The sequence below is a fragment of the Pseudophryne corroboree genome, chromosome 6, assembly GCF_028390025.1.
Source record: "Pseudophryne corroboree isolate aPseCor3 chromosome 6, aPseCor3.hap2, whole genome shotgun sequence".
In the NCBI taxonomy this organism is placed as follows: domain Eukaryota; kingdom Metazoa; phylum Chordata; class Amphibia; order Anura; family Myobatrachidae; genus Pseudophryne; species Pseudophryne corroboree.
Window position 1 is genome coordinate 36,519,787 of NC_086449.1, and position 18,544 is coordinate 36,538,330.

Below are 18,544 nucleotides of genomic sequence, written 5' to 3' on the forward strand. Positions count from 1 at the left end.
TAGGTGGTGCTCTCTCAGCCTCCTGGAAGAGTGGGCAGCCTCCCACAGTTGTTGTGTTCTGGTGGGCGGTCCAGTGACATAATTCACGCTGAATTGCATCATCGTGGCCCCACCCCCTGGCTCACGGTGTATTGTGCACTGGGGCCAGGGCCACAATGACATAATGATGCTGTCACACCCTAGTCCCACCCCTGTTCGGTGCCACGGTCCCATGCTGAGACCTCCCACATGCCATGTCCCCACTTTGCCAACCTGACTGACTGCCTCCTTCCGGTAGGGGCAGCCAGAATGTTGGTATGTGTGCTTTAATCTCAAACTTCCATCTAATGTTCTTCCAAGGAAATCTATATTTATTTATCATCTTTACTCTCATCAGCTATTTGTTGTTACTTCTCTTTCTTCCTTATTACTTATGTGTTTCTCCTCCTCCTACTTCCTCATTGCTGAAATCAGTCTCAAATTTATTTTAGTTCAGCATTGACAGAGCTTCCTGTAGATAAAAATGTTCTATCTCTGTCTACAAGGAGACATGCAGCGCGCTATCCTGCTAATGTATTGCTACCAAGGTAAGAAATGCATTTATTATTATTATTATTATTATTATTATTATTATTATTATGTTATTTGGTGTAATCTTTCATTCTTATAACTAGTTCCACAAACAGGGAAAAATCTGTGTAATCATTCCAGAAATGTAATTATCTGCACATTGGGGGTAATTCCAAGTTGATCGCAGCAGGAATTTAGTTAGCAATTGGGCAAAACCATGGCCCTCATTCCGAGTTGTTCGCTCGCAAGCTGCTTTTAGCAGCATTGCACACGCAAAGCCGCCGCCTACTGGGAGTGTATCTTAGCATAGTAAAATTGCGAACGAAAGATTTGCAATATTGCGAAAAGACTTCTCTGTGCAGTTTCTGAGTAGCTCGAGACTTACTCTTCCAGTGCTATCAGTTCAGTGCTTGTCGTTCCTGCTTTGACGTCACAAACACACCCAGCGTTCGCCCAGACACTCCTCCGTTTCTCCAGCCACTCCCGAGTTTTTCCCAGAAACGGTAGCGTTTTTTCACACACGCCCATAAAATGGCCAGTTACCGCCCAGAAACACCCACTTCCTGTCAATCACATTACGATCACCAGAACGAAGAAAAAAACCTCGTAATGCCGTGAGTAAAATACCTAACTGCATAGCAAATTTACTTGGCGCAGTCGCAGTGCGAACATTGCGCATGCGCAATAAGCGGAAAATCGCTGCGATGCGAAGAAAAATACCGACGAACAACTCGGAATGACCACCCATGTGCACTGCAGGGGAGGCAGATATAACATGTGCAGAGAGAGTTAGATTTGGGTGTGGTGAGTTCAATCTGCAATCTAACTTGCAGTGTAAAAATAAAGCAGCCAGTATTTACCCTGCACAGAAATAAAATAACCCACCCAAATCTAACTCTCTCTGCACATGTTATATCTGCCTCCCCTGCAGTGCACATGGTTTTGCCCAACTGCTAAAAAATTTCCTGCTGCGATCAACTTGGAATTTCCCCCATTATCAGAGTATACAGCTACTGTACTATACACCTTGTATCACCTTGTAGGTTTAGTTACATCCCAGCAGCTCTCATCATTAGCACTGATTATAATTATTACTGCTAAGAAGATGATAATGATGACGATGGCAATATAATGAAGACATAACATGTTCAGAGGTTAATAATAGGGACAAATGCAACAAACATTGATTAATTACACAGGAACATACAGTCTCCTGAGAGTAACAGAGAGAGGAACATACTCAGTAGAACTGACAGCAGAGAATGGGAAGTTGTAGAAACTCCAGTACTGCGTGTTTTCAGCAATGGGCCAAGAACACAGTATACAGTAAGTGTATAGCGTTATACTGTATATAGAGAGTATTGGATGCACCAACCATCCAGATGTTGCCCTAGCAGATAAGTACACTGCAGATGTCACAGGAAGATCTATAGGTTTGGGGAGATACCACGTCCTTCTTCTGTAAGAAAGATAATAGTTCCTGGGTAAAACTTGATACATACTGTATCCTAGAAGCAGAAGCCTTATACTATAAAGACTGTAATTGGTGAGAGATCTCAGGGATGTCATTGGAGGATGGGAAGGGGTGAATGACAGATGGATGCTGGTACCCAGCATGAGACAATACAGGACTGAAGTATGTGACACATAGATGAATGTGACAGCCAGTGTCAGATTAAACCCTGTGGAGGCAGTCAAAATCTCAAAATAACTCCTAATACGTTTTTAATTTTACCAACCAACAGTCTATGATCTAGAACTGTAATGTGAATCTGCTGTCTCAGGTTTATGTACCTTAAGATGAATGGTACATTCATTGTTTCTATCTTTTGGAAACAATTTAAGAAAGCTTGATTGTAATTTTCATTCTAGATCAAATCAATATTATTTTGATGCGTTGGTGGAGGACCCCTAAAAGGCGCGGGCCCCATAAGCCGGTGCCTACTCTGCTTACTTGGTAATTTGTCACTGGTGACCGCCGTGGAAGTGGTGATGCCTAGTGTGACAGCTACAGTATAGAATTGGATATGCCAAGAAGTTGAGATTTGGGCATAGGTGCTGAAACAGGAGGGCAAGGGGTGGTTCATCTCCCCCCCAAAAAAAAATATGTGTGAGGTACCATTCAAATTACTGGGTCCAGGGGTGTAGTGAGGCTGCCATGTACAGTTAACATGGGCATAGTCAGGAGGGAGACAATACCCTTTCCGCCTGCTCCACCTCCTCCCTCCCATAGCCCTTCTCTGCCTGCCTCCAGGGCCCTCTGCCTCCACCCCCCCCCCACCCCCCCGCCCGCATTGAACTCAAGCCCCTACATGGTGTGGCTATTTACTGTGGGCTTACCCCTCCTCCAAGACCAACCCTGTGCCTTTATCACCTCCGGCTTCATATTCCTCACCTCTTGCCCCTCTCACCTTTGTCAGCTCCCCTTTGTCCTCCCACCCCCTTCCCTCATGGTACACCCTGACCTCCCACAATTTCCAACTGGGTTCAGCTGAAAATGTACATTGCAAAGTCTGCACTGTGCATACACGCATAACCCATAGGATTGCATGGTTGTGTACACTCCCGTGAGTGGGTTGCATGTGTGTGCAGCTAGTCACAATCGTGATGCAGCTACACATGAGGCCCATTTGCAGGTAAGCTGATGGCATCCACATCTGTAGATAGATACAGTAGATAGTAGAGATGAGAGAGTCTTTGCATTCCGTATTCGGAGTCTGGCTTGGGACTTCAGCCCTTACTCGGATCCCAAAATGAGGCAAAATGTCATAACCCCACTGTTGGATTCTTGCGGGTTTTGTATTCTATAAAGGTCCCCAGTAATTGGCGGCATCTTCACTCCAGCTGTGTGGAGTGTACTGGACGGATGTGTCTGTCCCAGTATTGTGTTGTCTGCTGTGGGGCGGGTACGCTCTCTCTCTCTGCTGTATCTGAAAAAGGGGTGCTCTCTCTGCCTGCTGTATCTGAAAAAGGGGTGCTCCCTCTGTCTGCTGTATCTGAACTGAAAAAGGGGTGCTCTCTCTATCTGCTGTATCTGAAAAAGGGGCGCTCTCTCTGTCTGCTGTATCTGAAAAAGGGGTGCTCTCTCTGCCTGCTGTATATGAAAGGGGTGCTCTCTCTGTCTGCTGTATCTGAAAGGGGTGCTCTCTCTGTCTGCTGTATCTGAAAAAGTGGTGCTCTCTCTATCTGCTGTATCTGAAAAAGGGGCGCTCTCTCTGTCTGCTGTATCTGAAAAAGGGGTGCTCTCTCTGCCTGCTGTATCTGAAAAAGGGGTGCTCTCTCTGTCTGCTGTATCTGAAAAAGGGGCGCTCTCTGTCTGCTGTATCTGAAAAAGGGGTGCTCTCTCTGTCTGCTGTATCTGAAAAAGGGGTGCTCTCTCTGCCTGCTGTATCTGAAAGGGGTGCTCTCTCTGCTGTATCTGAAAAAGGGGTGCTCTCTCTGTCTGCTGTGTCTGAAAGGGGTGCTCTCTCTGTCTGCTGTATCTGAAAAAGGGGTGATGTCTCTGCTGTATCTGAAAAAGGGGTGCTCTCTCTGCTGTATCTAAAAGAGGGGTGCTCTCTCTGTCTGCTGTATCTGAAAAAGGGGCGCTCTCTCTGTCTGCTGTATCTGAAAAAGGGGCGCTCTCTCTGCTGTATCTGAAAAAGGGGTGCTCTCTCTGTCTGCTGTATCTGAAAAAGGGGCGCTCTCTCTGCTGTATCTGAAAAAGGGGTGCTCTCTCTGTCTGCTGTATCTGAAAAAGGGGTGCTCTCTCTGCCTGCTGTATCTGAAAGGGGTGCTCTCTCTGCTGTATCTGAAAAAGTCGTGCTCTCTCTGTCTGCTGTATCTGGAAAAGGGGTGCTCTCTCTGTCTGCTGTATCTGAAAAAGGGGTGCTCTCTCTGTCTGCTGTATCTGAAAAAGGGGTGCTCTCTCTGTCTGCTGTATCTGAACTGAAAAAGGGATAATCTCTCTGTCTGCTGTGTCTAAAAGGGGTGCTCTCTCTGTCTGCTGTATCTGAAAAAGGGGCGCTCTCTCTGTCTGCTGTATCTGAAAAAGGGGTGCTCTCTCTGTCTGCTGTATCTGAAAAAGGGGTGCTCTCTCTGTCTGCTGTATCTGAAAGGGGTGCTCTCTCTGTCAGCTGTATCTGAAAAAGGGGTTCTCTCTCTGTCTGCTGTGTCTCTGTCTGCTGTGTCTGAAAGAGGGGTGCTCTCTCTGTCTGCTGTATCTGAAAAAGGGGCGCTCTCTCTGTCTGCTGTATCTGAAAAAGGGGCGCTCTCTCTGTCTGCTGTATCTGAAAAAGGGGTGCTCTCTCTGCCTGCTGTATCTGAAAAAGGGGTGCTCTCTCTCTGCTGGATCTGAAAGGGGCGCTCTCTCTGTCTGCTGTATCTGAAAGGGGTGCTCTCTCTGCTGTATCTGAAAAAGGGGTGCTCTCTCTGTCTGCTGTGTCTGAAAGGGGTGCTCTCTCTGTCTGCTGTATCTGAAAAAGGGGTGCTCTCTCTGTCTGCTTTATCTGAAAAAGGGGTGCTCTCTCTCTGTCTGCTGTGTCTGAAAGGGGTGCTCTCTCTGCTGTATCTGAAAAAGGGGTGCTCTCTCTGTCTGCTGTGTCTGAAAGGGGTGCTCTCTCTGCTGTATCTGAAAAAGGGGTGCTCTCTCTGTCTGCTGTGTCTGAAAGGGGTGCTCTCTCTGTCTGCTGTATCTGAAAAAGGGGTGATCTCTCTGTCTGCTGTATCTGAAAAAGGGGTGCTCTCTCTGCTGTATCTAAAAGAGGGGTACTCTCTCTGTCTGCTGTATCTGAAAGAGGGGTGCTCTCTCTGTCTGCTGTATCTGAAAGAGGGGTGCTCTCTCTGTCTGCTGTATCTGAAAAAGGGGGGAGCTCTCTGTCTGCTGTATCTGAAAAAGGAGTGCTCTCTCTACTGTATCTAAAAGAGGGGTGCTCTCTCTGTCTGCTGTATCTGAAAAAGGGGTGCTCTCTCTGTCTGCTGTGTCTAAAAGGGGTGCTCTCTCTGTCTGCTGTATCTGAAAAAGGGGTGATCTCTGTCTGCTGTATCTGAAAAAGGGGTGCTCTCTCTGTCTGCTGTGTCTAAAAGGGGTGCTCTCTCTGTCTGCTGTATCTGAAAAAGGGGTAATCTCTGTCTGCTGTATCTGAAAAAGGGGTCCTCTCTCTGTCTGCTGTATCTCAAAAAGGGGTGCTCTCTCTGTCTGCTGTATCTGAAAAAGGGGTGCTCTCTCTGTCTGCTGTATCTGAAAAAGGGTTGCTCTCTCTGTCTGCTGTGTCTGAAAGGGGTGCTCTCTCTGTCTGTTGTGTCTGAAAGAGGGGTGCTCTCTCTGTCTGCTGTATCTGAAAAAGGGGTGATCTCTGTCTGCTGTATCTGAAAAAGAGGTGCTCTCTCTGTCTGCTGTGTCTGAAAGGGGTGCTCTCTCTGTCTGTTGTATCTGAAAAAGGGGTGCTCTCTGTGTCTGCTGTATCTGAAAAAGGGGTGCTCTCTCTGTCTGCTGTATCTGAAAAAGGGGTGCTCTCTCTGTCTGCTGTATCTGAAAAAGGGGTGCTCTCTGTTTGTTGTGTCTGAAAAAGGGGTGCTCTCTGTCTGCTGTATCTGAAAAAGGGGTGCTCTCTCTCTGCTGTGTCTGAAAGGGGTGCTTTCTGTCTGAAAGGGGTGCTCTCTCTGCTGTATCTGAAAGGGGTGCTCTCTCTGCTGTATCTGAAAAAGGGGTGCTCTCTCTGTTTGCTGTATCTGAAAAAGGGGTGCTCTGTGCGTCCATCCAGGGGCTCCACCCCAGTGTAAAATTAAAACAAAAGCTGAAAACAAAAAGCCTAAAATTATAATTATAACAATATATATATTTTTTGTTTGTGCTGTACCCAGTGTGCTATAGAATATGTATTTTAGTTTCATAAGTACTGTGACACTGCCAGTCAGACCGCAGTATATTATTATTTCTTACTCATACACGTATTGTGCCACAGTGTTAGTGAAGGTCAACCGCAGTGTTCAATTACTATTTCTGACGCACACATGTATTGTGTGATGCTGTGGGTGAAGGTGGTACCAGAGAAATATATTTTATTTCCTACTCATACACATATTGGGGGTAATTCCAAGTTGATCGCAGCAGGAATTTAGTTAGCAATTGGGCAAAACCATGTGCACTGCAGGGGGGACAGATATAACATGTGCAGAGAGAGTTAGATTTGGGTGTGGTGTGTTCAATCTGCAATCTAAATTGCAGTGTAAAAATAAAGCAGCCAGTATTTACCCTGCACAGAAACAAAATAACACACCCAAATCTAACTCTCTCTGCACATGTTATATCTGTCCCTCCCCTGCAGTGCACATGGTTTTGCCCAATTGCTAACTAAATTCCTGCTGCGATCAACTTGGAATTACCTCCTTTGTGTGACACTGTTGGTGAAATTAATCTGCAGTGTTTCATTACTATTGCTAGTGGGTGGGAGGGCCCAAGGACAATTCCATCTTGCACCTCTTCTCTTTGCATTATGTGCTGTTTGGAGCACTGCTGACTGACTACTTGTGTAGACGACAAACATTTGTATAGTTTATTAAGCTGCCACCCTGTTTGCCTCTTCAGTGCCATTCTGTTTCCTAGATCTGCCATGTTGGAAGTTTAAGTGCCACTTGTTTGTGCCGCCCACTGCTGTCACTTTGCTTATTCATCCAGCTAGCTCGCTGCAACCTTTTGGCCTAAAATGGATGAAAACAGTATTGTAAGGTGGTCAAAATAGACTGGAAATGAGTGGAAATTAATGTTATTGCGGTCAACAATACCATAGGAACAAAAACACCCCCAAATTCTGTGATTTTAGCTGTTTATGATTTAAAAAAATATATATACATATACAGGTTGAGTATCCCATATCCAAATATTCCAAAATACGGAATATTCTGAAATACAGACTTTTCTGAGTGAGAGTGAGATAGTGAAACCTTTGTTTTTTGGTGGCTCAATGTACACAAACTTTGTTTAATACACAAAATTATTAAAAATATTGTATTACATGACCTTCAGGCTGTGTGTGTATAAAGCCCAGTACTCACGGGCCGATCAAGGAGAGATGCGTGCTGAGCGAACCGCTCAGCACACATCTCTCCTGCCGCTCAGCACAGCGCGATCTGTGCTGAGCGTGCGGGGGGAGACGGGGGGGCCGCTCACTTCACCCAGCGGGTGAAGTGAGCGACCCGCTAGATTGGCCTGCATGCAGGCCAATCTAGCAGCGGCGATAGCGATGTGCGGGGCCGCGCATCGCTATCGCCGAGGGGGCTACACACGGAGCGATCCTGCCGATATTCTAAGCAATCTAGTCAGATTGCTTAGAATATCGCTCCGTGAGTACCCCCCTTAAGTGTATATGAAACATAAATGAATTGTGTGAATGTACACACACTTTGTTTAATGCACAAAGTTATAAAAAATATTGACTAAAATGACCTTCAGGCTGTGTGTATAAGGTGTATATGTAACATAAATGCATTCTGTGCTTAGATTTAGGTCCCATCACCATGATATCTCATTATGGTATGCAATTATTCCAAAATACGTAAAAATCCCATATCCAAAATACCTCTGGTCCCAAGCGTTTTGGATAAGGGATACTCAACCTGTATATATATATATATATATATATATATATACATACAGATCCAAAATGAATACAGATCCAAAACTCGCAAGGGAGGTTTTGGCGACACAAATACAGATCCAAAACACAAACGAGATACAGGTCCAAAACAAGAACCCAAAACCCGAGATTTGGGTCGGCGCACATCCCTAGTAGATAGATATCTCTGTGTGTGGCCTACGGATGCTCTGTCTAGGTTACAGGATTGTTTTGAGACTACAGATTGGGGATTATTTATTTCTCAGCCTATAGAGAATGTATATGATAATATTGATCACCTATCCTTGGCTGTCCTTTCATACATTCATTGGTGTATTGGAAACGTATCATGAATCATGTTAAGCAGATAGGGAAAATAAATCAGTAATATCTAAACTACTTCCCGAGTATGATGACCAGGCTTTAGTTTTCTCAGAGAGTGAGGTTAGAAATTGCCTACTAGATATTAGTGTTCAAAAAGCGTCCAACCCTGACGGTATTCCAGGGAAGGTATTGAAAGGGTGTGCTGGTGGAATCGACCAGATTTTTGCCTATATTTTTAATCTGTCTTTATCATATTGCATTGTTCCTGAATGTTTTAAGAATATGTTATCCCACTCGTTAAAAATTCAGAGCTTACAAATTTAAATGATTTTAGGCCTATTGCATTGACACCATTAATTATGAAATTCTTTGAGAGGTTGGTATTGACTTACATGAAAAGTCTTCTGTTTTCTGACTTTGATAAGCATCAGTTTGCTTATAGACAGAATAGATTGACCGAGAATGCATTGATCTAGGTGGTCCATTCTTACCATTGTCACCTAGAAAGGTCTAACACTTATGTTAGAGTACTTTTTGTTGATTATAGTTCAGCATTCAATACCACCCTCCCTACTGTTTGATCAGTAAACCATTGAATTTAGGATTTTTTGGCACATTGTACAAATGGATTTGGGATTTTCTAATAAATAGACCGCAACAAGTTAGACTGGGACATTTGAAGTCAACCATTATTAAGATTAGCACTGATACCCCACAGGGGTGTGTTTTTAAGTCCACTTTTCTTCTCACTATTCACCTATTATTGGGTTCCATAGTTTGAGTCAAACTCTATTATAAAATTTGCTGATGATATGACAGTAGTGAGGCTTATATCAGATGGGGATGGAAATTGCGAGCAGTGAATTTGTCCAAGAAACATATAATGAATTTCTACAACTGCCATATTGATAGCGTCCTAATTTACTGTATTTCGGTTTGGTACGGAAATTGCAAAAAATCAGACAGTAAGCTGTTAGAACGGGTGGTCAAAACAGCTGGGAATATTATTGGTACAGGTACACCACCGATTTTCTGGAATCCTTTGTTCAAGTGCTGTGCTGGATTATCGATTTTGCTGGATTAACGGTGGAAACGTTTTATTAATAATTTTGCCCCTTCAGAACATTTCTAAAGCAATAAATAGTAAAATAGTAAAATACAGTATATGCTACAGTGGACCCCATAATAGCCCCACCGATGCTTGCTGTGTCACCTGCAGTGTCCGCGGAAGCTGAACCCACTGACACTTGCGCGTATTGCGTGTTACACCCATGCGCAGAAAATGTTCCAGATTAAAAGACGTCCCTAACCCCCTTTAATCCAGACAAAGCAACATTTTTAATCCGGATCATTGATTGCCGGAAAATTGGTGGTGTACTTGTACTGAGTTGCCCACCGTTGAAGAAATGTATATTAGGAGCAGTGTACGTAAAGGAAAAAGTATTTTAAAAGATTGCCTGCATTCGCATCACAGTATGTTCTCTCTTTTACCTTCAAAAAATCATATCAAATCTAGAATCTCGCAGTATAGGAACATTTTTTTTCCATGTATTATTGCAAGAATGAACCTGGTTTACAAGTTTTTTTTATCGATACACTGTTCCTAAATTGTTATGTGTATGTGGTTGACCTGGATTAAAATTGCATTATTCTGTAAAAATGTTATTGTTTTGCACAGTGACAATAAAGTATCTAATCTGTCATTAGGTAGGTGATGTAGCAGGTAACTCCAGGTGCTCCTGACAGGGTGACATTTAGTGATTTAGCACTCCTGGATTTGGCAGCATATTTGTGCACCCCTGGATTTGGCACCGTATTTGTGGCACCCTTGGATTTGGGTGATGTATATAAAAGGCTGTGATAGCAAGTAAAGAGAAAGAGAAACAGAAGAGAGAGAAAAGAGTGGGGAGAGAGGAAAATAAGTGGGAGACACAGAGACAGGGGAAAGCGGGGTAAAATGGAAAAGATGGTGAAAGGAGGGGGAGTGGGAAAGAGATAAGGGGAACGAGATGGTAGAGAGTGACACAGAAAAAGGGAAAAAAACAGATAATGGGAGAAGTAGAGATTAAGGGGAGAAAGGAGAGAGGGCTACAAATGGGGGGACTGTGGTATATATCAAAGATATGTGCTTCATTCCCTCCATTTTACTGTACAGCCAGGAAATACAGTACTTCGTTTTTCTGGGGATCCCCTGAAATAAATGAACTTGACAAATATGCCCCAGAGGCTGTTTACTTTCTCTCCATAGACTCAATTTATTCGTTTTTTCAATGTTTCACTTAATCCAGCTATTTAGATATAGTTTTGCAAACTGGATATTGCTACTTGTCAGTATTATCACTAGAGATGAGTGGGCTAGGTTTTCAGAAAACAGAGCCCACCCAAACTTCCAGTTTCCAAGTGAATTTGGGCCATGGCTTGAGTTTTCCCACAAGGATCAGATTCCAGATTCCAAAGATGCAATCTTCCCAGCACTGGATCTCGTGTGTTTTGGATTCAATATAATTTCCTCCCATGGAGATTCAGGCACCATTTTACACAGGACCACCAATGGAGTTGGATATAGGAGGACCCTTTCACAGATTACAAAGCGAGGGACTCTTTGATGGGCACCCACATGTCCATATAGTGTTAATACTGGCCAACCTTAATTATGATGTAGCCAGTTAGCAAAACATTCTTTTTTAATTTTTATAGTGCAGGAATATCTATCTATATTACTTGCATTTGGCCAAGTGTGTCACGCTGGTGCTATATCTTAACTGCAGCATTAACCCTTAGTGCACACTGATGGTGGGTTTTTTTTAGTCACTTCCATAAACCATTGGTGCATACTGGTGTTTCTTTTGTCACTGTTTGCAGGGCAGCATTAACCCTTTATTGGTGCACACTGGTGTCCGCTAAGAGGTTTTGACACCATTACTATAAGTGCAGTGATTCGCAGCAGTGTGTTAAAAATAAATATAAACAAACAATAAAAATAAGAATTTACTTACCGATAATTCTATTTCTCGTAGTCCGTAGTGGATGCTGGGACTCCGTCAGGACCATGGGGAATAGCGGCTCCGCAGGAGACTGGGCACAAAAGTAAAAGCTTTAGGACTACCTGGTGTGCACTGGCTCCTCCCCCTATGACTCTCCTCCAAGCCTCAGTTAGGATACTGTGCCCGGACGAGCGTACACAATAAGGAAGGATTTTGAATCCCGGGTAAGACTCATACCAGCCACACCAATTACACCATATAACTTGTGATCTAAACCCAGTTAACAGTATGATAACATGAGGAGCCTCCAGAACAGATGGCTCACTACAACAAAACCCGAATTTTTGGCAACAATAACTATGTACAAGTATTGCAGACAATCCGCACTTGGGATGGGCGCCCAGCATCCACTACGGACTACGAGAAATAGAATTATCGGTAAGTAAATTCTTATTTTCTCTGACGTCCTTGTGGATGCTGGGACTCCGTCAGGACCATGGGGATTATACCAAAGCTCCCAAACGGGCGGGAGAGTGCGGATGACTCTGCAGCACCGAATGAGAGAACTCCAGGTCCTCCTTAGCCAGGGTATCAAATTTGTAGAATTTTACAAACGTGTTTTCTAGAGATGAGCGCCTGAAATTTTTCGGGTTTTGTGTTTTGGTTTTGGGTTCGGTTCCGCGGCCGTGTTTTGGGTTCGAACGCGTTTTGGCAAAACCTCACCGAATTTTTTTTGTCGGATTCGGGTGTGTTTTGGATTCGGGTGTTTTTTTCAAAAAACACTAAAAAGCAGCTTAAATCATAGAATTTGGGGGTCATTTTGATCCCAAAGTATTATTAACCTCAAAAACCATAATTTACACTCATTTTCAGTCTATTCTGAATACCTCACACCTCACAATATTATTTTTAGTCCTAAAATTTGCACCGAGGTCGCTGTGTGAGTAAGATAAGCGACCCTAGTGGCCGACACAAACACCGGGCCCATCTAGGAGTGGCACTGCAGTGTCACGCAGGATGTCCCTTCCAAAAAACCCTCCCCAAACAGCACATGATGCAAAGAAAAAAAGAGGCGCAATGAGGTAGCTGTGTGAGTAAGATTAGCGACCCTAGTGGCCGACACAAACACCGGGCCCATCTAGGAGTGGCACTGCAGTGTCACGCAGGATGGCCCTTCCAAAAAACCCTCCCCAAACAGCACATGACGCAAAGAAAAAAAGAGGCGCAATGAGGTAGCTGTGTGAGTAAGATTAGCGACCCTAGTGGCCGACACAAACACCGGGCCCATCTAGGAGTGGCACTGCAGTGTCACGCAGGATGTCCCTTCCAAAAAACCCTCCCCAAACAGCACATGACGCAAAGAAAAAAAGAGGCGCAATGAGGTAGCTGTGTGAGTAAGATTAGCGACCCTAGTGGCCGACACAAACACCGGGCCCATCTAGGAGTGGCACTGCAGTGTCACGCAGGATGTCCCTTCCAAAAAACCCTCCCCAAACAGCACATGACGCAAAGAAAAAAAGAGGCGCAATGAGGTAGCTGACTGTGTGAGTAAGATTAGCGACCCTAGTGGCCGACACAAACACCGGGCCCATTTAGGAGTGGCACTGCAGTGTCACGCAGGATGTCCCTTCCAAAAAACCCTCCCCAATCAGCACATGATGCAAAGAAAAAGGTTAGGTGGTATACAATTATGGACGGACTGCCTGCCGAGTGCAGACACAGAGGTAGCCACAGCCGTGAACTACCGTACTGTACTGTGTCTGCTGCTAATATAGACTGGTTGATAAAGAGATGTCGTAGTAGTATGTATGTATAAAGAAGAAAAAAAAACCACGGTTAGGTGGTATACAATTATGGACGGACTGCCTGCCGAGTGCAGACACAGAGGTAGCCACAGCCGTGAACTACCGTACTGTGTCTGCTGCGACTGGATGATAAATGATATAAAAAATATATATATATCACTACTGCAGCCGGACAGGTATATATTATATATTATATAATGACGGACCTGCTGGACACTGTCTGTCAGCAGAATGAGTTTTATTTTTATAGAATAAAAAAAACAACAACACACAAGTGAAGTCACACGACGAGTGTTTAACTTTTTCAGGCAATCACAATATAAGTATACTACTAACTATACTGGTGGTCAGTGTGGTCAGGTCACTGGTCAGTCACACTGGCAGTGGCACTCCTGCAGCAAAAGTGTGCACTGTTTAATTTTAATATAATATTATGTACTCCTGGCTCCTGCTATAACCTATAACTGGCACTGCAGTGCTCCCCAGTCTCCCCCACAATTATAAGCTGTGTGAGCTGAGCAGTCAGACAGATATATAATATATATAGATGATGCAGCACACTGGGCTGAGCCTGAGCAGTGCACACAGATATGGTATGTGACTGAGTCACTGTGTGTATCGCTTTTTTCAGGCAGAGAACGGATATATTAAATAAACTGCACTGTCTGGTGGTCACTCACTATATAATATTATGTACTCCTGGCTCCTGCTATAACCTATAACTGGCACTGCAGTGCTCCCCAGTCTCCCCCACAATTATAAGCTGTGTGAGCTGAGCAGTCAGACAGATATATAATATATATAGATGATGCAGCACACTGGGCTGAGCCTGAGCAGTGCACACAGATATGGTATGTGACTGAGTCACTGTGTGTATCGCTTTTTTCAGGCAGAGAACGGATATATTAAATAAACTGCACTGTCTGGTGGTCACTCACTAGTAAATTCTCTGCACTCTCTACACTTCTACAGTACTCCTCCTAGTCCTAAGCTCCAGTAAATCTCTCTCTCTTATAATCTAAATGGAGAGGACGCCAGCCACGTCCTCTCACTATCAATCTCAATGCACGTGTGAAAATGGCGGCGACGCGCGGCTCCTTATATAGAATCCGAGTCTCGCGAGAATCCGACAGCGTCATGATGACGTTCGGGCGCGCTCGGGTTAACCGAGCAAGGCGGGAGGATCCGAGTCTGCTCGGACCCGTGAAAAAAACCATGAAGTTCGGGCGGGTTCGGATTCAGAGAAACCGAACCCGCTCATCTCTAGTGTTTTCCCCTGACCACGTAACTGCTCAGCAAAGTTGTAAAGCCGAGACCCCTCGGGCAGCCGCCCAAGATGAGCCCACCTTCCTTGTGGAGTGGGCATTTACAGATTTTTGGCTGTGGCAGGCCTGCCACAGAATGTGTAAGCTGAATTGTACTACAAATCCAACGAGCAATAGTCTGCTTAGAAGCAGGAGCACCCAGCTTGTTGGGTGCATACAGAATAAACAACGAGTCAGATTTTCTGACTCCAGCCGTCCTGGAAACCTATATTTCCAGGGCCCTGACAACGTCTAGCAACTTGGAGTCCTCCAAGTCCCTAGTAGCCGCAGGCACCACAATAGGTTGATTCAGGTGAAACGTTGAAAACCACCTTAGGGAGAAACTGAGGACGAGTCCTCAATTCCGCCCTGTCCGAATGGAAAATCAGATGAGGGCTTTTTTAGGATAAAGCCGACAATTCTGACACGCACCTTGCCCAGGCCAGGGCCAACAGCATGACCACTTTCCATGTGAGATATTTTAACTCCACATATTTAAGTGGTTCAAACCAATGTGACTTTTGGAACCCAAAAACTACATTGAGATCCAAAGGTGCCACTGGAGGTACAAAAGGAGGCTGTATATACAGTACCCCTTTTACAAACGTCTGAACTTCAGGGACTGAAGCTAGTTCTTTCTGGAAGAAAATTGACAGGGCCGAAATTTGAACCTTAATGGACCCCAATTTCAGGCCCATAGACACTAGAGATGTGCACTTGAAATTTTTCGGGTTTTGTGTTTTGGTTTTGGGTTCGGTTCCGCGGCCATGTTTTGGGTTCGACCGTGTTTTGGCAAAACCTCACCGAATTTTTTTTGTCGGATTCGGGTGTGTTTTGGATTCGGGTGTTTTTTTCAAAAAACACAAAAAAACAGCTTAAATCATAGAATTTGGGGGTCATTTTGATCCCAAAGTATTATTAACCTCAAAAACCATAATTTCCACTCATTTTCAGTCTGTTCTGAATACCTCATACCTCACAATATTATTTTTAGTCCTAAAATTTGCACCGAGGTCGCTGGATGACTAAGCTAAGCGACCCTAGTGGCCGACACAAACACCTGGCCCATCTAGGAGTGGCACTGCAGTGTCACGCAGGATGGCCCTTCCAAAAAACACTCCCCAAACAGCACATGACGCAAAGAAAAAAAGAGGCGCAATGAGGTAGCTGTGTGAGTAAGCTAAGCGACCCTAGTGGCCGTCACAAACACCTGGCCCATCTAGGAGTGGCACTGCAGTGTCACGCAGGATGGCCCTTCCAAAAAACACTCCCCAAACAGCACATGACGCAAAGAAAAAAAGAGGCGCAATGAGGTAGCTGTGTGAGTAAGCTAAGTGACCCTAGTGGCCGTCACAAACACCTGGCCCATCTAGAAGTGGCACTGCAGTGTCACGCAGGATGGCCCTTCCAAAAAACCCTCCCCAAACAGCACATGATGCAAAGAAGAAAAAAAGAGGCGCAATGAGGTAGCTGTGTGAGTAAGATAAGCGACCCTAGTGGCCGACACAAACACCTGGCCCATCTAGGAGTGGCACTGCAGTGTCACGCAGGATGGCCCTTCCAAAAAACACTCCCCAAACAGCACATGATGCAAAGAAGAAAAAAAGAGGCGCAATGAGGTAGCTGTGTGAGTAAGCTAAGCGACACTAGTGGCCGACACAAACACCTGGCCCATCTAGGAGTGGCACTGCAAAAAAACACTCCCCAAACAGCACATGACGCAAAGAAAAATTAAAGAAAAAAGAGGTGCAAGATGGAATTGTCCTTGGGCCCTCCCACCCACCCTTATGTTGTATAAACAGGACATGCACACTTTAACCAACCCATCATTTCAGTGACAGGGTCTGCCACACGACTGTGACTGAAATGACGGGTTGGTTTGGACCCCCACCAAAAAAGAAGCAATTAATCTCTCCTTGCACAAACTGGCTCTACAGAGGCAAGATGTCCACCTCATCATCATCCTCCGATATATCACCGTGTACATCCCCCTCCTCACAGATTATCAATTCGTCCCCACTGGAATCCACCATCTCAGCTCCCCGTGTACTTTGTGGAGGCAATTGCTGCTGGTCAATGTCTCCACGGAGGAATTGATTATAATTCATTTTAATGAACATCATCTTCTCCACATTTTCTGGAAGTAACCTTGTACGCCGATTGCTGACAAGGTGAGCGGAGGAACTAAAAAAACTCTTTCGGAGTACACACTTGTGGGAGGGCAACTTAGGTAGAATAAAGCCAGTTTGGGCAAGGGCCTCCAAATTGCCTCTTTTTCCTGCCAGTATAAGTACGGACTGTCTGACGTGCCTACTTGGATGCGGTCACTCATATAATCCTCCACCATTCTTTCAATGGGGAAAGAATCATATGCAGTGCCAGTAGACGACATGTCCGTAATCGTTGGCAGGTCCTTCAGTCCGGACCAGATGTCAGCATCAGCAGTCGCTCCAGACTGCCCTGCATCACCGCCAGCGGGTGGGCTCGGAATTCTGAGCCTTTTCCTCGCACCCCCAGTTGCGGGAGAATGTGAAGGAGGAGATGTTGACAGGTCGCGTTCCGCTTGACTTGACAATTTTCTCACCAGCAGGTCTTTGAACCCCAGCAGACTTGTGTGTGCCGGAAAGAGAGATCCAAGGTAGGTTTTAAATCTAGGATCGAGCACGGTGGCCAAAATGTAGTGCTCTGATTTCAACAGATTGACCACCCGTGAATCCTTGTTAAGCGAATTAAGGGCTCCATCCACAAGTCCCACATGCCTAGCGGAATCGCTCTGTCTTAGCTCCTCCTTCAATGCCTCCAGCTTCTTCTGCAAAAGCCTGATGAGGGGAATGACCTGACTCAAGCTGGCAGTGTCTGAACTGACTTCACGTGTGGCAAGTTCAAAGGGCAGCAGAACCTTGCACAACGTTGAAATCATTCTCCACTGCGCTTGAGACAGGTGCATTCCACCACCTATATCGTGCTCAATTGTATAGGCTTGAATGGCCTTTTGCTGCTCCTCCAACCTCTGAAGCATATAGAGGGTTGAATTCCACCTCGTTACCACTTCTTGCTTCAGATGATGGCAGGGCAGGTTCAGGCGTTTTTGGTGGTGCTCCAGTCTTCTGTACGTGGTGCCTGTACGCCGAAAGTGTCCCGCAATTCTTCTGGCCACCGACAGCATCTCTTGCACGCCCCTGTCGTTTTTTAAATAATTCTGCACCACCAAATTCAAGGTATGTGCAAAACATGGGACGTGCTGGAAATTGCCCAGATTTAATGCACACACAATATTGCTGGCGTTGTCCGATGCCACAAATCCACAGGAGAGTCCAATTGGGGTAAGCCATTCCGCGATGATCTTCCTCAGTTGCCGTAAGAGGTTTTCAGCTGTGTGCGTATTCTGGAAACCGGTGATACAAAGCGTAGCCTGCCTAGGAAAGAGTTGGCGTTTGCGAGATGCTGCTACTGGTGCCGCCGCTGCTGTTCTTGCGGCGGGAGTCCATACTTCTACCCTGTGGGCTGTCACAGTCATATAGTCCTGACCCTGCCCTGCTCCACTTGTCCACATGTCCGTGGTTAAGTGGACATTGGGTACAGCTGCATTTTTTAGGACACTGGTGACTCTTTTTCTGAGGTCTGTGTACATTTTCGGTATCGCCTGCCTAGAGAAATGGAACCTAGATGGTATTTGGTACCGGGGACACAGTACCTCCAACAAGTCTCTAGTTGGCTCTGCAGTAATGATGGATACCGGAACCACGTTTCTCACCCCCCAGGATGTCAAGGCCTCAGTTATCCGCTTTGCAGCAGGATGACTGCTGTGATATTTCATCTTCCTCGCAAAGGACTGTTGGACAGTCAATTGCTTGGTGGAAGTAGTAAAAGTGGTCTTACGACTTCCCCTCTGGGATGACCATCGACTCCCAGCAGCAACAACAGCAGCGCCAGCAGCAGTAGGCGTTACACGCAAGGATGCATCGGAGGAATCCCAGGCAGGAGAG

At 45.3% G+C, this 18,544-nt stretch overlaps 1 protein-coding gene across 2 annotated transcripts in view; it reads left to right on the plus strand.

Moving 5' to 3' along the window:
• The first annotated feature begins 476 nt into the window (after nt 1-476).
• The window catches only part of LOC134935989 (uncharacterized), a 350,225-nt gene continuing 332,157 nt past the window's right edge, over nt 477-18,544 (plus strand). For both annotated transcript variants that reach the window (XM_063930857.1, XM_063930858.1), the window contains exon 1: nt 477-566. In XM_063930857.1, the coding sequence (XP_063786927.1) occupies nt 503-566 (64 nt within the window). In that variant the 5' untranslated portion in view covers nt 477-502. The remainder of the gene's footprint in view (nt 567-18,544) is intronic.